This window comes from Eptatretus burgeri, chromosome 1 (assembly GCF_056783735.1).
Source record: "Eptatretus burgeri isolate ZD-2024b chromosome 1, Ebu_testis_v1, whole genome shotgun sequence".
In the NCBI taxonomy this organism is placed as follows: Eukaryota; Metazoa; Chordata; class Myxini; order Myxiniformes; family Myxinidae; genus Eptatretus; species Eptatretus burgeri.
In genome coordinates, this window is record NC_140961.1 from 68,948,462 (window position 1) to 68,970,891 (window position 22,430).

The 22,430-nt window shown below is 52.2% G+C and overlaps 1 protein-coding gene across 5 annotated transcripts in view; it reads right to left on the minus strand.

Moving 5' to 3' along the window:
* SGSM3 (small G protein signaling modulator 3) overlaps positions 1-22,430 on the minus strand; it is a 136,035-nt gene that overhangs the window by 29,632 nt on the left and 83,973 nt on the right. For all 5 annotated transcript variants that reach the window (XM_085887072.1, XM_085887064.1, XM_085887081.1 and 2 more), the window contains 4 exons: positions 21,269-21,317; positions 19,859-19,944; positions 16,063-16,185; positions 15,874-15,934 (listed from right to left, as the gene is read on the minus strand). In XM_085887072.1, the coding sequence (XP_085743198.1) occupies positions 15,874-15,934; positions 16,063-16,185; positions 19,859-19,944; positions 21,269-21,317 (319 nt within the window). The remainder of the gene's footprint in view (positions 1-15,873; positions 15,935-16,062; positions 16,186-19,858; positions 19,945-21,268; positions 21,318-22,430) is intronic.

The following is a 22,430-nucleotide window of genomic DNA, read 5'->3' on the forward strand; positions in this document are numbered from 1 at the left end:
ACTGAGATCGAGAGAGACAGAGACTGAGATCGAGAGAGACAGAGACAGAGACTGAGATCGAGAGAGACAGAGACAGAGACTGAGATCGAGAGAGACAGAGACAGAGACTGAGATCGAGAGAGACTGAGACAGAGACTGAGATCGAGAGAGACTGAGACTGAGAGACTGAGATCGAGAGAGACTGAGACTGAGAGACTGAGATCGAGAGAGACTGAGACTGAGAGACTGAGATCGAGAGAGACTGAGATCGAGAGAGACTGAGACTGAGAGACTGAGATCGAGAGAGACTGAGACTGAGAGACTGAGATCGAGAGAGACTGAGACTGAGAGACTGAGATCGAGAGAGACTGAGACTGAGAGACTGAGATCGAGAGAGACTGAGACTGAGAGACTGAGATCGAGAGAGACTGAGACTGAGAGACTGAGATCGAGAGAGACTGAGACTGAGATCGAGATCGAGAGAGACTGAGACTGAGATCGAGAGAGACTGAGACTGAGACTGAGATCGAGAGAGACTGAGACTGAGACTGAGATCGAGAGAGACTGAGACTGAGACTGAGATCGAGAGAGACTGAGACTGAGACTGAGATCGAGAGAGACTGAGACTGAGATCGAGAGAGACTGAGACTGAGATCGAGAGAGACTGAGACTGAGATCGAGAGAGACTGAGACTGAGATCGAGAGAGACTGAGACTGAGATCGAGAGAGACTGAGACTGAGATCGAGAGAGACTGAGACTGAGATCGAGAGAGACTGAGACTGAGATCGAGAGAGACTGAGACTGAGATCGAGAGAGACTGAGACTGAGATCGAGAGAGACTGAGAGACTGAGATCGAGAGAGACTGAGACTGAGATCGAGAGAGACTGAGACTGAGATCGAGAGAGACTGAGACTGAGATCGAGAGAGACTGAGACTGAGATCGAGAGAGACTGAGACTGAGATCGAGAGAGACTGAGACTGAGATCGAGAGAGACTGAGACTGAGATCGAGAGAGACTGAGACTGAGATCGAGAGAGACTGAGACTGAGATCGAGAGAGACTGAGACTGAGATCGAGAGAGACTGAGACTGAGATCGAGAGAGACTGAGATCGAGAGAGACTGAGATCGAGAGAGACTGAGATCGAGAGAGACTGAGATCGAGAGAGACTGAGATCGAGATCGAGAGAGACCGAGATCGAGAGAGACCGAGATCGAGAGAGACCGAGATCGAGAGAGACCGAGATCGAGAGAGACCGAGATCGAGAGACTGAGATCGAGAGAGATCGAGAGACTGAGATCGAGAGACTGAGATCGAGAGACTGAGATCGAGAGACTGAGATCGAGAGACTGAGATCGAGAGAGATCGAGAGACTGAGATCGAGAGACTGAGATCGAGAGACTGAGATCGAGAGACTGAGATCGAGAGACTGAGATCGAGAGACTGAGATCGAGAGAGATCGAGAGACTGAGATCGAGAGACTGAGATCGAGAGACTGAGATCGAGAGACTGAGATCGAGAGAGATCGAGAGACTGAGATCGAGAGACTGAGATCGAGAGACTGAGATCGAGAGACTGAGATCGAGAGAGATCGAGAGACTGAGATCGAGAGACTGAGATCGAGAGAGATCGAGAGACTGAGATCGAGAGAGATCGAGAGACTGAGATCGAGAGACTGAGATCGAGAGAGATCGAGAGACTGAGATCGAGAGACTGAGATCGAGAGACTGAGATCGAGAGACTGAGATCGAGAGACTGAGATCGAGAGACTGAGATCGAGAGACAGAGATCGAGAGACAGAGATCGAGAGACAGAGATCGAGAGACAGAGATCGAGAGACAGAGATCGAGAGACAGAGATCGAGAGACAGAGATCGAGAGACAGAGATCGAGAGACAGAGATCGAGAGACAGAGATCGAGAGACAGAGATCGAGAGACAGAGATCGAGAGACAGAGATCGAGAGACAGAGATCGAGAGACAGAGATCGAGAGACAGAGATCGAGAGACTGAGATCGAGAGAGATCGAGAGAGATCGAGAGACTGAGATCGAGAGACCGAGATCCTGAGATCGAGAGAGATCGAGAGACTGAGATCGAGAGACCGAGATCCTGAGATCGAGAGAGATCGAGAGACTGAGATCGAGAGACCGAGATCCTGAGATCGAGAGATCGAGAGAGACCGAAAGACCGAGAGAGATCGAGAGAGATCGAGAGACTGAGATCGAGAGAGACCGAAAGACCGAGAGAGATCGAGAGAGATCGAGAGACTGAGATCGAGAGAGATCGAGAGACTGAGATCGAGAGATCGAGAGACTGAGATCGAGAGACTGAGATCGAGAGACTGAGATCGAGAGATCGAGAGACTGAGATCGAGAGACTGAGATCGAGAGACTGAGATCGAGAGACTGAGATCGAGAGACTGAGATCGAGAGACTGAGATCGAGAGACTGAGATCGAGAGATCGAGAGACTGAGATCGAGAGATCGAGAGACTGAGATCGAGAGATCGAGAGACTGAGATCGAGAGATCGAGAGACTGAGATCGAGAGATCGAGAGACTGAGATCGAGAGACTGAGATCCTGAGATCCTGAGATCCTGAGATCGAGAGATCGAGAGATCGAGAGACTGAGATCCTGAGATCGAGAGATCGAGAGACTGAGATCGAGAGATCGAGAGACTGAGATCCTGAGATCGAGAGATCGAGAGACTGAGATCGAGAGACTGAGATCGAGAGACTGAGATCGAGAGACTGAGATCGAGAGACTGAGATCGAGAGAGATCGAGAGACTGAGATCGAGAGAGATCGAGAGACTGAGATCGAGAGAGATCGAGAGACTGAGATCGAGAGAGATCGAGAGACTGAGATCGAGAGACTGAGATCGAGAGACTGAGATCGAGAGACTGAGATCGAGAGACTGAGATCGAGAGACTGAGATCGAGAGACTGAGATCGAGAGACTGAGATCGAGAGACTGAGATCGAGAGACTGAGATCGAGAGACTGAGATCGAGAGAGAGAGATCGAGAGAGACTGAGATCGAGAGAGACTGAGATCGAGAGAGACTGAGAGACTGAGAGACTGAGATCGAGAGAGACTGAGAGATCGAGAGATCGAGAGACTGAGATCGAGAGATCGAGAGATCGAGAGACTGAGATCGAGAGATCGAGAGACTGAGATCGAGAGACTGAGATCGAGAGATCGAGAGACTGAGATCCTGAGATCGAGAGATCGAGAGACTGAGATCCTGAGATCGAGAGATCGAGAGACTGAGATCCTGAGATCGAGAGATCGAGAGACTGAGATCCTGAGATCGAGAGACTGAGATCGAGAGACTGAGATCGAGAGAGATCGAGAGACTGAGATCGAGAGAGATCGAGAGACTGAGATCGAGAGAGATCGAGAGACTGAGATCGAGAGACTGAGATCGAGAGACTGAGATCGAGAGACTGAGATCGAGAGACTGAGATCGAGAGACTGAGATCGAGAGACTGAGATCGAGAGACTGAGATCGAGAGACTGAGATCGAGAGACTGAGATCGAGAGACTGAGATCGAGAGACTGAGATCGAGAGACTGAGATCGAGAGACTGAGATCGAGAGACTGAGATCGAGAGACTGAGATCGAGAGACTGAGATCGAGAGAGACTGAGAGATCGAGAGACTGAGAGACTGAGATCGAGAGAGACTGAGAGATCGAGAGACTGAGAGACTGAGATCGAGAGAGACTGAGAGATCGAGAGACTGAGATCCTGAGATCGAGAGACTGAGATCCTGAGATCGAGAGACTGAGATCCTGAGATCGAGAGATCGAGATCCTGAGATCGAGAGATCGAGATCCTGAGATCGAGAGATCGAGATCCTGAGATCGAGATCCTGAGATCGAGAGATCGAGAGACTGAGATCGAGAGATCGAGAGATCGAGAGACTGAGATCGAGAGATCGAGAGACTGAGATCCTGAGATCGAGAGACTGAGAGACTGAGATCGAGAGACTGAGATCCTGAGAGACTGAGATCGAGAGAGATCGAGAGACTGAGATCGAGAGAGATCGAGAGACTGAGATCGAGAGAGATCGAGAGACTGAGATCGAGAGACTGAGATCGAGAGACTGAGATCGAGAGACTGAGATCGAGAGACTGAGATCGAGAGACTGAGATCGAGAGACTGAGATCGAGAGACTGAGATCGAGAGAGATCGAGAGACTGAGATCGAGAGAGATCGAGAGACAGAGACCGAGAGAGACCGAGAGAGACCGAGAGAGACCGAGAGAGACCGAGAGAGACCGAGAGAGACCGAGAGACACCGAGAGACACCGAGAGACACCGAGAGACACCGAGAGACACCGAGAGACACCGAGAGACACCGAGAGACACCGAGAGACACCGAGAGACAGAGAGGGGGAGAGGGAGAGACAGAGAGACAGAGAGACAGAGAGACAGAGAGACAGGAGACGCGGAGAGGGAGAGACAGAGAGGGGGAGAGGGAGAGACAGAGAGACAGAGAGACAGGAGACGCGGAGAGGGAGAGACAGAGAGGGGGAGAGGGAGAGACAGAGAGACAGAGAGACAGGAGACGCGGAGAGGGAGAGACAGAGAGGGGGAGAGGGAGAGACAGAGAGACAGAGAGACAGAGAGACAGAGAGACAGGAGACGCGGAGAGGGAGAGACGAGAGGGGGAGAGGGAGAGACATGACAGGCGGAGAGGGAGAGACATGAGAGGGGGAGAGGGAGAGACATGAGAGAGGGAGACACAAGAGAGGTGGATAGGGAGAGACACACAGACAGGAGACGCGGAGAGGGAGAGACAAGAGAGGGGGAGAGGGAGAGACAAGAGAGGGGGAGAGGGAGAGACAAGAGAGGGGGAGAGGGAGAGACAAGAGAGGGGGAGAGGGAGAGACAAGAGAGGGGGAGAGGGAGAGACATGAGAGGGGGAGAGGGAGAGACATGAGAGGGGGAGAGGGAGAGACAAGAGAGGGGGAGAGGGAGAGACATGAGAGGGGGAGAGGGAGAGACAGAGAGACAGAGAGACAGGAGACGCGGAGAGGGAGAGACAAGAGAGGGGGAGAGGGAGAGACAAGAGAGGGGGAGAGGGAGAGACATGAGAGGGGGAGAGGGAGAGACATGAGAGGGGGAGAGGGAGAGACATGAGAGGGGGAGAGGGAGAGACAGAGAGGGGGAGAGGGAGAGACAGAGAGGGGGAGAGGGAGAGACAGAGAGACAGAGAGACAAGAGAGGGGGAGAGGGAGAGACAAGAGAGGGGGAGAGGGAGAGACAAGAGAGGGGGAGAGGGAGAGACATGAGAGGGGGAGAGGGAGAGACATGAGAGGGGGAGAGGGAGAGACATGAGAGGGGGAGAGGGAGAGACAGAGAGACAGGAGACGCGGAGAGGGAGAGACAAGAGAGGGGGAGAGGGAGAGACAAGAGAGGGGGAGAGGGAGAGACAAGAGAGGGGGAGAGGGAGAGACAAGAGAGGGGGAGAGGGAGAGACAAGAGAGGGGGAGAGGGAGAGACAAGAGAGGGGGAGAGGGAGAGACAAGAGAGGGGGAGAGGGAGAGACTGAGAGGGGGAGAGGGAGAGACTGAGAGGGGGAGAGGGAGAGACTGAGAGGCGGAGAGACTGAGAGGCGGAGAGACAGAGACGGAGAGACAGAGACGGAGAGACTGAGACTGAGAGACTGAGACTGAGAGACTGAGAGGGACACTGGGAGACTGAGAGAGGGAGAGAGTGAGAGAGTGAGAGACTGAGAGACGGAGAGGGAGAGACTGAGAGACGGAGAGGGAGAGATGGAGAGGGAGAGACAAGAGAGGGAGAGACAAGAGAGGGAGAGACTGAGAGACGGAGAGGGAGAGACTGAGAGACGGAGAGGGAGAGACGGAGGCTGAGCGACTGAGATGGAGAGATGGAGAGACGGAGAGGGAGAGACGGAGACTGAGCGACTGAGATGGAGAGATGGAGAGACGGAAAGGGAGAGAGTGAGAGACTGAGACAGCGACTGAGAGACTGAGGGAGAGAGGGAGAGAGGGAGAGACAAGAGAGGGGAGAGGGAGAGACAAGAGAGGGGGAGAGGGAGAGACAAGAGAGGGGGAGAGGGAGAGACAAGAGAGGGGGAGAGGGAGAGACAAGAGAGGGGGAGAGGGAGAGACAAGAGAGGGGAGAGGGAGAGACAAGAGAGGGGGAGAGGGAGAGACAAGAGAGGGGGAGAGGGAGAGACAAGAGAGGGGGAGAGGGAGAGACAAGAGAGGGGGAGAGGGAGAGACAAGAGAGGCGGAGAGGGAGAGACTGAGAGGGGGAGAGGGAGAGACTGAGAGGGGGAGAGGGAGAGACTGAGAGGCGGAGAGACTGAGAGGCGGAGAGACAGAGACGGAGAGACTGAGACTGAGAGACTGAGACTGAGAGACTGAGAGGGACACTGGGAGACTGAGAGAGGGAGAGAGTGAGAGACTGAGAGACGGAGAGGGAGAGACTGAGAGACGGAGAGGGAGAGACAGGAGAGGGAGAGACAAGAGAGGGAGAGACAAGAGAGGGAGAGACTGAGAGACGGAGAGGGAGAGACTGAGAGACGGAGAGGGAGAGACGGAGGCTGAGCGACTGAGATGGAGAGATGGAGAGACGGAGAGGGAGAGACGGAGACTGAGCGACTGAGATGGAGAGATGGAGAGACGGAAAGGGAGAGAGTGAGAGACTGAGACAGCGACTGAGAGACTGAGGGAGAGAGGGAGAGAGGGAGAGACAGAGCGACGGAGAGACAGAGACTGAGACGGACAGACTGAGACGGAGACTGAGACGGAGAGACGGAGAGGGAGAGAGGGACAGACTGGGAGACTGAGAGAGGGAGAGAGTGAGAGACGGAGAGGGAGAGACGGAGAGACGGAGAGGGAGAGAGTGAGAGACTGAGCGACGGAGCGACTGAGAGAGGGAGAGACTGAGAGAGGGAGAGACAGAGACAGAGACTGAGAGACTGAGCGACTGAGAGAGGGAGAGACTGAGCGACGGAGAGAGGGAGAGACTGAGCGACGGAGAGGGAGAGACTGAGAGACTGAGCGACGGAGCGACTGAGAGAGGGAGAGACTGAGAGAGGGAGAGACAGAGAGGGAGAGACAGAGACTGAGCGACTGAGAGAGGGAGAGACTGAGAGACAGAGAGTGAGCGACTGAGAGACGGAGCAACTGAGAGACTGAGCGACGGAGAGGGAGAGACTGAGAGAGACTGAGACAGAGCGAGGGAGAGACTGAGACAGAGCGAGGGAGAGACTGAGACAGAGCGAGGGAGAGACTGAGACAGAGCGAGGGAGAGACTGAGACAGAGCGAGGGAGAGACTGAGACAGAGCGAGGGAGAGACTGAGACAGAGCGAGGGAGAGACTGAGACAGAGCGAGGGAGAGACTGAGACAGAGCGAGGGAGAGACTGAGACAGAGCGAGGGAGAGACTGAGACAGAGCGAGGGAGAGACTGAGACAGAGCGAGGAGAGACTGAGACAGAGCGAGGGAGAGACTGAGACAGAGCGAGGGAGAGACTGAGACAGAGCGAGGGAGAGACTGAGACAGAGCGAGGGAGAGACTGAGACAGAGCGAGGGAGAGACTGAGACAGAGCGAGGGAGAGACTGAGACAGAGCGAGGGAGAGACTGAGACAGAGCGAGGGAGAGACTGAGACAGAGCGAGGGAGAGACTGAGACAGAGCGAGGGAGAGACTGAGACAGAGCGAGGGAGAGACTGAGACAGAGCGAGGGAGAGACTGAGACAGAGCGAGGGAGAGACTGAGACAGAGCGAGGGAGAGACTGAGACAGAGCGAGGGAGAGACTGAGACAGAGCGAGGGAGAGACTGAGACAGAGCGAGGGAGAGACTGAGACAGAGCGAGGGAGAGACTGAGACAGAGCGAGGGAGAGACTGAGACAGAGCGAGGGAGAGACTGAGACAGAGCGAGGGAGAGACTGAGACAGCGCGAGGGAGAGACTGAGACAGAGCGACGGAGAGACTGAGAGGGAGAGGGAGAGACGGAGAGGGAGAGACGGAGAGGGAGAGAGGGAGAGACGGAGAGGGAGAGACGGAGAGGGAGAGAGGGAGAGACGGAGAGGGAGAGAGGGAGAGACGGAGAGGGAGGGACGGAGAGGGAGAGAGGGAGAGAGTGGGAGAGGGAGAGACGGAGAGGGAGAGAGGGAGAGACGGAGAGGGAGAGACGGAGAGGGAGAGACGGAGAGGGAGAGACGGAGAGGGAGAGAGGGAGAGACGGAGAGGGAGAGACGGAGAGGGAGAGAGGGAGAGACGGAGAGGGAGAGACAGAGACAGAGACTGAGAGAGGGAGAGAGGGAGAGAGGGAGAGAGAGGGAGAGACTGAGAGACAGAGAGAGAGAGAGAGACTGAGAGAGAGAGCGAGAGAGGGACACTGGGAGACTGAGAGAGGGAGAGAGTGAGAGACTGAGAGACGGAGAGGGATAGAGGGAGAGACAAGAGAGGGGGAGAGGGAGACTGAGAGGGGGGAGAGGGAGAGACAGAGAGGGGGAGAGGGAGAGACAGAGAGGGGGAGAGGGAGAGACAGAGAGGGGGAGAGGGAGAGACAGAGAGGGGAGAGGGAGAGACAGAGAGACAGAGAGACAAGAGAGGGGAGAGGGAGAGACAAGAGAGGGGGAGAGGGAGAGACATGAGAGGGGGAGAGGGAGAGACATGAGAGGGGGAGAGGGAGAGACAGAGAGACAGGAGACGCGGAGAGGGAGAGACAGAGAGACAGAGAGACAAGAGAGGGGGAGAGGGAGAGACAAGAGAGGGGGAGAGGGAGAGACAAGAGAGGGGGAGAGGGAGAGACAAGAGAGGGGGAGAGGGAGAGACAAGAGAGGGGGAGAGGGAGAGACAAGAGAGGGGGAGAGGGAGAGACAAGAGAGGGGGAGAGGGAGAGACAAGAGAGGGGAGAGGGAGAGACAAGAGAGGGGGGAGAGGGAGAGACATGTGAGAGGGGGAGAGGGAGAGACATGAGAGAGGGAGAGACAAGAGAGGGGGAGAGGGAGAGACAGAGAGACAGGAGACGCCGGAGAGGGAGAGACAAGAGAGGGGGAGAGGGAGAGACAAGAGAGGGAGAGGGAGAGACAAGAGAGGGGGGAGAGGGAGAGACAAGAGAGGGGGAGAGGGAGAGACAAGAGAGGGGGAGAGGGAGAGACATGAGAGGGGGAGAGGGAGAGACATGAGAGGGGGAGAGGGAGAGACATGAGAGGGGGAGAGGGAGAGACAAGAGAGGGGGAGAGGGAGAGACATGAGAGGGGGAGAGGGAGAGACAGAGAGACAGAGAGACATGGTGAGACGCGGAGAGGGAGAGACAAGAGAGGGGGAGAGGGAGAGACAAGAGAGGGGAGAGGGAGAGACATGAGAGGGGAGAGAGGGAGAGACATGAGAGGGGGAGAGGGAGAGACATGAGAGGGGGAGAGGGAGAGACAGAGAGGGGGAGAGGGAGAGACAAGAGAGGGGGAGAGGGAGAGACAAGAGAGGGGAGAGGGAGAGACAAGAGAGGGGGGAGAGGGAGAGAGGGAGAGAGAGGGAGAGACTGAGAGACAGAGAGAGAGAGAGAGACTGAGAGAGAGAGGGAGAGAGGGACACTGGGAGACTGAGAGAGGGAGAGAGTGAGAGACTGAGAGACGGAGAGGGGGAGAGGGAGAGACAGAGAGGGGGAGAGGGAGAGACAGAGAGGGGGAGAGGGAGAGACAGAGAGGGGGAGAGGGAGAGACAGAGAGACAGAGAGACAAGAGAGGGGGAGAGGGAGAGAGAAGAGAGGGGGAGAGGGAGAGACATGAGAGGGGAGAGGGAGAGACATGAGAGGGGGAGAGGGAGAGACATGAGAGGGGGAGAGGGAGAGACATGAGAGGGGGAGAGGGAGAGACAGAGAGACAGGAGACGCGGAGAGGGAGAGACAAGAGAGGGGGAGAGGGAGAGACAAGAGAGGGGGGAGAGGGAGAGACAAGAGAGGGGGAGAGGGAGAGACAAGAGAGGGGGAGAGGGAGAGACAAGAGAGGGGGAGAGGGAGAGACAAGAGAGGGGGAGAGGGAGAGACAAGAGAGGGGGAGAGGGAGAGACAAGAGAGGGGGGAGAGGGAGAGACAAGAGAGGGGAGAGGGAGAGACTGAGACGGGGAGAGCGAGAGGGAGAGACTGAGAGGCGGAGAGACTGAGAGGCGGAGAGACTGAGAGGCGGAGAGACAGAGACGGAGAGACAGAGACTGAGAGACTGAGACTGAGAGACTGAGAGGGACACTGGGAGACTGAGAGAGGGAGAGAGTGAGAGAGTGAGAGACTGAGAGACGGAGAGGGAGAGACTGAGAGACGGAGAGGGAGAGATGGAGAGGGAGAGACAAGAGAGGGAGAGACAAGAGAGGGAGAGACTGAGAGACGGAGAGGGAGAGACTGAGAGACGGAGAGGGAGAGACGGAGGCTGAGCGACTGAGATGGAGAGATGGAGAGACGGAGAGGGAGAGACGGAGACTGAGCGACTGAGATGGAGAGATGGAGAGACGGAAAGGGAGAGAGTGAGAGACTGAGACAGCGACTGAGAGACTGAGGGAGAGAGGGAGAGAGGGAGAGACAAGAGAGGGAGAGGGAGAGACAAGAGAGGGGAGAGGGAGAGACAAGAGAGGGGGAGAGGGAGAGACAAGAGAGGGGGAGAGGGAGAGACAAGAGAGGGGGAGAGGGAGAGACAAGAGAGGGGGAGAGGGAGAGACAAGAGAGGGGGAGAGGGAGAGACAAGAGAGGGGGAGAGGAGAGACAAGAGAGGGGGAGAGGGAGAGACTGAGAGGGTGAGAGCGAGAGTCTGAGAGGCGGAGAGACTGAGAGGCGGTGAGACAGAGACGGAGAGACTGAGACTGAGAGACTGAGACTGAGAGACTGAGAGGGACACTGGGAGACTGAGAGAGGGAGAGAGTGAGAGATGGAGAGGGAGAGACAAGAGAGGGAGAGACAAGAGAGGGAGAGACTGAGAGACGGAGAGGGAGAGACTGAGAGACGGAGAGGGAGAGACGGAGGCTGAGCGACTGAGATGGAGAGATGGAGAGACGGAGAGGGAGAGACGGAGACTGAGCGACTGAGATGGAGAGATGGAGAGATGGAGAGACGGAAAGGGAGAGAGTGAGAGACTGAGACAGCGACTGAGAGACTGAGGGAGAGAGGGAGAGAGGGAGAGACAAGAGAGGGGAGAGGGAGAGACAAGAGAGGGGGAGAGGGAGAGACAAGAGAGGGGGAGAGGGAGAGACAAGAGAGGGGGGAGAGGGAGAGACAAGAGAGGGGGAGAGGGAGAGACAAGAGAGGGGGAGAGAGGGAGAGACAAGAGAGGGGGAGAGGGAGAGACTGAGAGGGGGAGAGGGAGAGACTGAGAGGCGGAGAGACTGAGAGGCGGAGAGACAGAGACGGAGAGACTGAGACTGAGAGACTGAGACTGAGAGACTGAGAGGGACACTGGGAGACTGAGAGAGGGAGAGAGTGAGAGACTGAGAGACGGAGAGGGAGAGGCTGAGGGACGGAGAGGAGAGATGGAGAGGGAGAGACAAGAGAGGGAGAGACAAGAGAGGGAGAGACTGAGAGACGGAGAGGGAGAGACTGAGAGACGGAGAGGGAGAGACGGAGGCTGAGCGACTGAGATGGAGAGATGGAGAGACGGAGAGGGAGAGACGGAGACTGAGCGACTGAGATGGAGAGATGGAGAGACGGGAAAGGGAGAGAGTGAGAGACTGAGACAGCGACTGAGAGACTGAGGGAGAGAGGGAGAGAGGGAGAGACAGAGCGACGGAGAGACAGAGACTGAGACGGACAGACTGGAGACGGGAGACTGAGACGGAGAGACGGAGAGGGAGAGAGGGACAGACTGGGAGACTGAGAGAGGGAGAGAGTGAGAGACGGAGAGGGAGAGACGGAGAGATGGAGAGGGAGAGAGTGAGAGACTGAGAGCGACGGAGCGACTGAGAGAGGGAGAGACTGAGAGAGGAGAGACAGAGACAGAGACTGAGAGACTGAGCGACTGGAGAGAGGGAGAGACTGGAGCGACGGAGAGAGGGAGAGACTGAGCGACGGAGAGGGAGAGACTGAGAGACTGAGATGACGGAGCGACTGGAGAGAGGGAGAGACTGAGAGAGGGAGAGACAGAGAGGGAGAGACAGAGACTGAGCGACTGAGAGAGGGAGAGACTGAGAGACAGAGAGTGAGCGACTGAGAGACGGAGCAACTGAGAGACTGAGCGACGGAGAGGGAGAGACAGAGCGAGGGAGAGACTGAGACAGAGCGAGGGAGAGACTGAGACAGAGCGAGGGAGAGACTGAGACAGAGCGAGGGAGAGACTGAGACAGAGCGAGGGAGAGACTGAGACAGAGCGAGGGAGAGACTGAGACAGAGCGAGGGAGAGACTGAGACGGAGCGAGGGAGAGACTGAGACGGAGCGAGGGAGAGACTGAGACGGAGCGAGGGAGAGACTGAGACGGAGCGAGGGAGAGACTGAGACGGAGCGAGGGAGAGACTGAGACGGAGCGAGGGAGAGACTGAGACGGAGCGAGGGAGAGACTGAGACAGAGCGAGGGAGAGACTGAGACAGAGCGAGGGAGAGACTGAGACAGAGCGAGGAGAGACTGAGACAGAGCGAGGGAGAGACTGAGACAGAGCGAGGGAGAGACTGAGACAGAGCGAGGGAGAGACTGAGACAGAGCGAGGGAGAGACTGAGACAGAGCGAGGGAGAGACTGAGACAGAGCGAGGGAGAGACTGAGACAGAGCGAGGGAGAGACTGAGACAGAGCGAGGGAGAGACTGAGACAGAGCGAGGGAGAGACTGAGACAGAGCGAGGGAGAGACTGAGACAGAGCGAGGGAGAGACTGAGACAGAGCGAGGGAGAGACTGAGACAGAGCGAGGGAGAGACTGAGACAGAGCGAGGGAGAGACTGAGACAGAGCGAGGGAGAGACTGAGACAGAGCGAGGGAGAGACTGAGACAGAGCGAGGGAGAGACTGAGACAGAGGGAGAGACTGAGACTGAGACAGAGCGAGGGAGAGACTGAGACAGCGCGAGGGAGAGACTGAGACAGAGCGACGGAGAGACTGAGAGACGGAGAGGGAGAGACGGAGAGACGGAGAGGGAGAGAGGGAGAGACGGAGAGGGAGAGACGGAGAGGGAGAGAGGGAGAGACGGAGAGGGAGAGAGGGAGAGACGGAGAGGGAGAGACGGAGAGGGAGAGAGGGAGAGACGGAGAGGGAGAGACGGAGAGGGAGAGAGGGAGAGACGGAGAGGGAGAGACGGAGAGGGAGAGAGGGAGAGACGGAGAGACTGGGAGAGACAGAGAGGGAGAGACGTAGAGGGAGAGACAGAGACAGAGACTGAGAGAGGGAGAGAGGGAGAGAGGGAGAGAGAGGGAGAGACTGAGAGACAGAGAGAGAGAGAGAGACTGAGAGACTGAGCGACGGAGAGAGAGAGGGAGAGAGGGACACTGGGAGACTGAGAGAGGGAGAGAGTGAGAGACTGAGAGACGGAGAGGGAGAGACGGAGACTGAGAGAGGGAGAGACTGAGACAGCGACTGAGAGACAGAGCGACTGAGAGGGAGAGAGGGAGAGACTGAGAGACTGAGACGGACTGACTGAGACGGAGAGACGGAGAGGGAGAGAGGGACAGACTGGGAGACGGAGAGGGAGAGACGGAGACTGAGAGACGGAGACTGAGAGATGGAGAGGGAGAGAGGGAGAGAGGGAGAGACAGAGACAGAGAGACTGAGAGAGGGAGAGACAGAGACTGAGAGAGGGAGAGACAGAGACTGAGAGAGGGAGAGACAGAGACTGAGAGAGGGAGAGACTGAGCGAGGGAGAGACGGAGCGACTGAGAGACGGAGAGGGAGAGACAGAGATGGAGAGGGAGAGACGCAGAGACTGAGAGACGGAGAGGGAGAGACAGAGACAGAGACAGAGAGACGGAGCGACTGAGAGACTGAGAGACGGAGACTGAGCGACTGAGACGGAGAGATGGAGAGAATGAGAGGGAGAGACTGAGCGACGGAGAGACTGAGCGACGGAGCGATTGAGAGACTGAGATGGAGAGACTGAGAGGGAGAGACGGAGACTGAGAGAGATGGAAAGAGAGAGTCTCTCTGTCTGTCTCTGTCTGTCTCTCTGTCTCTCTGTCTCTCTGTCTCTCTGTCTCTCTGTCTGTCCGTCTGTCCGTCTCTCCGTCTCTCCGTCTCTCCGTCTCTCCGTCTCTCCGTCTCTCCGTCTGTCCGTCTGTCCGTCTGTCCGTCTCTCCGTCTGTCCGTCTGTCCGTCTCTCCGTCTCTCCGTCTCTCCGTCTCTCCGTCTCTCCGTCTCTCCGTCTCTCCGTCTCTCCGTCTCTCCGTCTCTCCGTCTCTCCGTCTCTCTCAGTCTCAGAGAGAGACAGACAGACAAACTGAGAGATGGAGAGGGAGAGAGACTGAGATAGGGAGAGACTGACTGAGCGACGGAGAGGGAGAGACGGGGAGAGGGAGAGACGGGGAGAGGGAGAGACGGGGAGAGGGAGAGACGGGGAGAGGGAGAGACTGAGAGACTGAGAGAGGGAGAGACTGAGCAAGGGAGAGACTGAGACGGAGCGACGGAGAGGTAGAGGTAGAGGGAGAGGGAGAGGGAGAGACTGGGAGAGGGAGAGGGAGAGACTGAGCAACGGAGAGGGAGAGACGGAGAGACTGAGAGGCTGAGAGACGGAGAGGGAGAGACTGAGAGAGAGAGACTGGGAGAGACAGAGAGGGAGAGACGGGGCCTGAGAGGGAGAGACGGGGACTGAGAGGGAGAGACGGGGACTGAGAGGGAGAGACGGGGACTGAGAGGGAGAGACGGGGACTGAGAGGGAGAGACGGGGACTGAGAGGGAGAGACGGGGACTGAGAGGGAGAGACGGGGACTGAGAGGGAGAGACGGGGACTGAGAGGGAGAGACGGGACTGAGAGGGAGAGACGGGGACTGAGAGGGAGAGACGGGGACTGAGAGGGAGAGACGGGGACTGAGAGGGAGAGACGGGGACTGAGAGGGAGAGACGGGGACTGAGAGGGAGAGACGGGGACTGAGAGGGAGAGACGGGGACTGAGAGGGAGAGACGGGGACTGAGAGGGAGAGACGGGGACTGAGAGGGAGAGACGGGGACTGAGAGGGAGAGACGGGGACTGAGAGGGAGAGACGGGGACTGAGAGGGAGAGACGGGGACGGAGAGAGAGAGACACTGAGACAGAGACAGAGAGAAATGGAAAGAGAGAGTCTCAGTCTCAGTCTCAGTCTCAGACTCTCTCTCTCTCTCTGAGCGACTGAGAGGGAGAGATGGAGAGACTGAGAGGGAGAGACGGAGTGACTGAGAGGGAGAGACGGAGCGACAGAGACTGAGAGAGAGACGCATAGAGAGTGAGACAGACTGAGACAGAGAGAGACTGAGACTGAGAGAGAGACTGACTGACATAGGGGAATTTGCAGAGAGAATGTTTTGCTTTTTGAACAACTGACACACACACACAACGATTGTTGTCACTGGGGTAATAAGTGGCCTCTGGTTACACAGCAATAGTGGTTGGTTATTGGAAGATCAATGAACATCAATCAATGCGCACCTTGCATGCAAATTAGAATCTGCATTTATGTCTCCAAAGGATGTAGGTTATCATGAGTTGTTCGAAAATGATATCTAACAATATTCTTACCCGATTACGTCACCAAGCCCGTTAAAAGGCCCAACTGCAAAGGTGATGTTTCACTAATATTTAAACGACACACTGCTTCAGGTTGTTTGTGAACTTTGGTTGATCCGGGTTTGAAAAAAGGAAAAGTAAGGTTGTTTTTTTTCTTCTTCTTCTTCTCTCAATAAAAAAACCAAAACGTAAAAACTTCATGGCTCTTAACTGTTTAACATTGGATCTACACTGGCATGACATCTGAAAAGCACATACCTCCTTCTTTGTGGGAAGCTCCCAATCCGAGGAAAGGTGAAAAGAGAACTTTGAAAGAACCCTGCAACGAGATGTGCGAGAGAGATTGCATTTCCACGCTATTTGAAAGAAAATGTAAGATGCATATTTCCATTGTTAATTTGAACCATCCAGTGAGAAATTGTGGACAACAGCCTCCCATCGACCTACCTTAATTCACACTTTATCTGCACCCAGCCAGGACTACGGAGAAATGACCACGGTTGGTACCACTTCTCCACGGCTTGTAAGCTTGAGCAGAGTGCCTCCAGCCACAGGTGGAGAACCTGTTCGCTGCTCACCATATAGAGTAATAGAAAAAAATTGGGAGAATAAATCAAAATAAAGACCAATTACTGCACCATCGTCCCAAGAAGAAAGCCAGACAAAGCAAGACATACACGGATATATTATGTACTGGTAAGTATTTACAAAATCGATTTTATTTGAAGTTATAACCTTAACTTATAAGCAATCAACTGATTTCCCAACTGTCCGGATCATCAGCTGGGGCACCGTTTATCATCGAGGTTTCAGAGGTATGAGCTAAACCGACTGCCTTTCCAGTTTAAATATGAAATTGTGCTTTCCTGCCTGAAGTAAAAGAACCAAGCCAAACCTTGGTTCACATGAGAAAAAGCAAAATATTGGGAACTCGAAGGGCACTCCATCCATCCATCCATTGGGACCATACTCTGTGCAGAGCATTGGTGCTGCTTAAGCAGTCTCCTTGACTATGGGGCACAATCCTGGACGGGTCGCCACTCCGACACAGCATACCAGCATGCTGGCACTCATTTTGCCGACCTCGGAAGGATGACAGGTCGAGTTAACCCCACTTGGTATTAATTCAACAGTTGAGCGGGGTTTGAACTCAGGACCCTCGGATCCCAATCCCACCACCATAACCATTAAACCAACACCAGGCATAAGGGCACTCGGTAGAGCGCATACCTCCACCACGTAATGCCTGATCCACAAGAACATATCGGGCCTAATACATTTTTGAAATATGTGATATTTCATTTTTGGCCTGATCTCTCAATGGTGAAGAATCACTTTAAATATTAATTATCCTCATGTCCAGATCCAGATTCGGATCTTCACCAAAATCGAATCAATTTGTTGTGATCACATGCCTCACCTGTCCACCAACTTTCATCCGAATCCGTCCACAACTTTTTGAGATATCGTGCTGTATATTAGTAAAGCACAATCTCTCAATGGTAAAGAATCACTTCATAAATTGTCGGATCCGGATTTGGATCTTCACCAAAATTGAATCAATTCTTCGTTGTCACACACCCAACGTGTCCCCCAAGTTTCATCCGAATCCGTCCACAACTTTTTGAGATATCGTGCTGTATATTAGTAAAGCACAATCTCTCAATGGTAAAGAATCACTTCATAAATTGTCGGATCCGGATTTGGATCTTCACCAAAATTGAATCAATTCTTCGTTGTCACACACCCAACGTGTCCCCCAAGTTTCATCCGAATCCGTCAACAACTTTTTGAGATATCGTGCTATATTTCATTTTTGGCCCGATCTCTCAATGGTGAAGAATCACTTAAAAAATTCTCATAGTCGGATTCGGATCCAGATCTTCACCAAAATCTAATCAGTTCGTCCTTATCACACACCGAACCCGTCCTCCAAATAAATCCTAAATCCTCATGTACTTATCCTCAGTTAAAACAAGCCTTTGTCTATAGTAACATGTTGTGGGGTGTTTTGAATTGCACAGCAGGAGCCGTTTTGATTCACGTGGTGGTGAGGTGTTTTTGTTGTTAGTGACATGGCGGTGGTGAATTTAGTTGTTTAAAAACGCATTTGCCTTGGAACCATGATGTACTCTCACAAACAAATTGAAGTATATAATCAAAATCTGTCTTTGGATTTGAGCATCGGAGCTCGTGGACGAATCAAGTGTCGAAATCTGGAGTGAAATCTGAAAAATTAAAGAAATTAATGATTCTTATAACTCTGCATATTTACTGAAAGCAAGCAGGGCTGTGATCCTTCCCTCTCCATATTTACACAAGAAAACGTGAAATTGCAAAAGCATTCAACTTAACTTTTTCTAATGTTTGGACAATTATATTGAGTGAAGAAAAGATTAAGGAATGTGTGGAAAGTGCAACTTCATCGAGTGCAACAAAAATAATTAATAAGCTCGATCACCGCAAAGGTTCTCACGGCCAGGTTGGATTTGCCATGGGGAAATCTCTGGAGTGAGGAAGGCAAAATAAATTCAACTAGAAAGCATCTGAAAATACAAAGCCCATCCGCTTTGTATTTAGACTTCTTCTTCTTCTGAATGCTTAAGGGTACCTTTGACCTTTTGACCAAATTCTTCATTTGTTTTCTCCATATTCTCATAATGAAGCTTTGTTGAAAATTTGATAATAAAAGCTCAAGTGGTTTAAAAAGGCCTGAACAGACACATACAAATAAGTGATTGTAAAATCCCGTCTCCCATGATTAAAGATCAAACCAAAAGAAAGATCAACACAACGGGAGGATTAGAATGAGTAGAGCAATGGAACAAGTGAACTCCGAGTTCAAGAGAAAATTAAAAACATATAATATTTTAATTCATTTACTGAAAAAAAAAATTCCACTCGATTTTTGAGACATCTTTCTCCCATCCCCCCACTACTTCGTCGCTCCCATCCTCTGTCTTTCTCTTGTTCCCACCCATTCCTCGCACCCCTCCCTCTCAGAGTGTGTGGTGACATGTGGTGACGCGTCACTCTCAGCCACACCCTTCCTCACTGTCCTCCTTCATAGCTACCCCCCTCACTCTCTCTCTTCCCTTCTTTCTCCCACTCCAACCCCCCTCATTCCCAGAGTCTATAGCGATGTGTGGTGAAGCATCGCCCCCCTCCCCTTCCTCTCTCTCTCCACTCCCTCTCCCTCACCCCACCCATCCCTCTCACTCTGCCCCTCCCTCTCGCTCTCTCTCTCTCTCTCTCCCTCCCTCCCACCCCCTTCTCGTACCCTTCCCTCTCAGAGTGTATAGCGATGTGTGGTGAGGCATCGCTCCCCCTCCCCTTCCTCTCTCTCTCCACTCCCTCTCCCTCTCCCTCACCCCACCCATCCCTCTCACTCTGCCCCTCCCTCTCGCTACTATTCTCTCTCTCTCTCTCTCTCTCTCTCTCTCTCTCTCTCTCTCTCTCTCTCTCTGAGTGTATAGCGATGTGTGGTGAGGCATCGCTCCCCCCCTCCTTCCTCTCTCTCTCCACCCCTCCCTCTCACACCCCTATCCCCTTGCTCCCATCCTCTTCCCTCTCACATTTCCTCTCTCTCTTTCTCTCACTCTCACCCCCCTTCTTGCACCCTTCCCTCTGGGAGTGTATAGCGATATGTGGTCAAGCTCACCAAAATTATCATCAGGATCTCCTGTGTTGATTCGGCTGACTAACTACAAAGAACCCAGAAGAATTCCCATGTTTTAAACATATGCCATGTTAAGGTGTACAGAGCAGCTTCATAGGTCCTTCCACAGCATCGCATTCTAGTTACAAAATAAATAACAAAGAATGACAACATTGTAACAAAGCATGCATTTATCAATACTTATAATATGAACAAAAATAATAATAGTTGTATCATATGGCAATAATAACAATGAATGTATAAGCCCCACCCTGGCCCAAGCACATCTGGGCTTGCTGAAAGGTAAGCTAATGCTGATGCAGTACCGCAGGCAGGTATGCTACAAGGCTGTGAAGACCGATGAAAATTTGGTCTAATGGTCCAATGGGTCCACTAGTTTATCAAAAGAAGGAAAAGTATGGTATGAAAAGGAGACGAAAAGGGAATGAAGGAAGGTTGTGAAGGGCCACGAACAGGGGAGTGTGGGGGTTGTCAATGCTGCCCTGCACGTGATATTTAAATGGACCCTTTAATCAATGGGAAAATGTAGTGAATGTACATTGAAAGAAAGGGAAAATAACTTACTTGAGACCAATACAGATGAGGGACCTGAATTTCACATCCATCTGTGTGTGTGCAGCATCATGTGACTGGTTTACAGACTGGACTGCCTGTGTGGTCATGGAAAGAAAATAATTAATCATACATGTAATCCAAAGTAAAAACTCGAAGGGCACTCGGTCGAGCGCATACCTCCGCCACATAATGACTGATCCACGACAACATATCGGGTCCAATACATTTTTGAAATATCATGCTCTACAGAACGATATCGTTTTTGGCCCAATCTCAATGGTGAAGAATCACTTTAAAAATTAAATAATTGTCGTTTTCAGATCCAGATTCAGATCTTCACCAAAATCGAACCAATTCATCCTTGCAACACACCCAACCTGTCCACCAAGTTTCATTTGAATCCGTCCAAAACTTTTTGAGATGTCATGCTTTTTATTGTTTTTGGCCCCATCCCTCAATGGTGAAGAATCACGTTAAAAATTCTAGTCGTCAGATCCGGATCTTCACCAACATCTAATCAGTTCGTCCTTGTCATTTCATCTGGATCCGTCCACAAACAAACAGAATCCTCAGCTCCTCCAGAACACGCCCATTCCTAAAGCAACCCCCTCCTTGTGAAACTCTCGAAATGCAGGTTCAATGCTCACCTCCACTCCTTTGCTCCTCTTGTCTGCTTGTTGAACTTCCTTCCTCAGTCTATTCAATCCCACCCTCCCCTGCCAAGGCTTCAAGTTAGCAATACCCCACCACCTCAAGTCATCCTCCATCCCTACTTTTGATCTTATCTATCTTCATTAATGCTCCTTTATACCTCTCCATCTACTTTCAGGATGACAGGTTTCCCTTCCTTCTTCTCTCATCCTGTTTGTTCATTGTCATCGTTGTGCTGCATTTGACCCACTTAGTGTGTGTTTCCTTCTACCCTCTGCTACCTACTGTAGCTCTTCCATGAGCCGAGACGTGTACAAATAAAACAATCAAACTAACCAATTTAAATGCAGTGTATCCAAGCTATAGTACACACAAACTATTTAAGGGAGATTGGAATTGGAACATGAGAAAAGGAAACACAAATTCCATTTTGTTAGTAGTCGCTCAATTGCTACATTAATTTTATGAACCACCGATTCATTTATGTTTGGGTTTTTAGAATAAAAGAAAGAAAAAAAAGTCCGTGTGCGGAAGAAAAAAAAAAAGGTTAAAGTTTTTCGATTCAAACTATTGGGTGTAAGGGAAGAGGTAAAAGTGCAACAGCAAAATACTTCTGTATTAACCTTTCTTAGCTTCCTGCACCCACCCTTTCCGTAATTTCCTCTGTCGTCTATTGTTCAAAGGTCAAGTTTTCGTTTACTTAACATTGCTGCTTAGAAAGTCAAACACTGAAGTGGAAAAAAGGGAGAGGAATTTGACTCAGCTTACCCTGTACAGTAGTTCTTCTGGTGTTAGTACTTTTCCATCTTCATCAAGCCTTTGGTGGGGGGGGGGGGTGTAGAAGGTGCATTTTACATTGCTAGTCTACCCACTCCCAATGAGAGCGGCAGAAGGGTCATGTTATTATCCTCTCTGGGGTATATAGATTACAGTAGATCTCGGCTCATATAATGCCTCAAGAATGTCAGGTTTCCTCCATTTCAATATAGTGTTAAACAGCAGGAGTGACTGTTTACACTTTACAAAGATAATCATACGTGGTTGTGGTTTATACTTTTTTTTTACTCTGGTAGGTGCGCCCCATGAAATGCCATGATAAGCTATTTATACAGGAAAACACAGCGTTTGTCGAAGGAGGAAAAACCCCTTCGGGAGATGGGCTATTATTTGTATTAATATGGTTTTGTAATAACATTAATATTATGCTATTATCGTTGGTGTCATTACTTTTGTTGTTTGAAGTAGCCTTGGGGAAATACCACGATTCGGTCATAATATGGATATACACCTCAACACGGATTTTGCCCAAGGCAGAAAACTCCCTTGGGTAGGGAGGCAAATGAAGTCGCTTCAACCTCCATCGTGTGACCCTTAGACCCCCCCCCCAGTCAAATTTGGTTGAGATTGGATAAGTAATGACTGAATGCATCTTGGTCAGACAGACAGAGACACCAAATTGCGTATTTTAGTAGGAATGCAAATGAATACATAATTAGTGTGCTCTACGATAGAAAATTGGAATCAAACTGGTTTTCTTCCCACAACAGCATCTTACTTTCGCATTTCCTCAGTCTTGCTTTCACATGTACTGTGACCCAGAATGACTTGAACAACCAACATTTTAATATCACCATTATCAATGCTCAGGTTGGTTCTGTTTCAAAAATGACTCAGGGGGGGGGGGGGTAATTATTTATTAGTTATCTCTTACTGAATGTCAACACAAGTGTTTTGTAATGCCAGTTAGCAACAACCAGAATCAGATGTATAGGAAGCTTCTTGTCGCCATAGTCCCCGAGTGTGTCTCTTTTCCCTTTGTATTTAACACTAAATAGTTCCCCATTGCCATTTCTCACCTCCCCCATATGTTTCGTGTAAACATGGCGTGTCCACATGTGCGATCCCCCACACGTCCCATGTTTAGATGGCC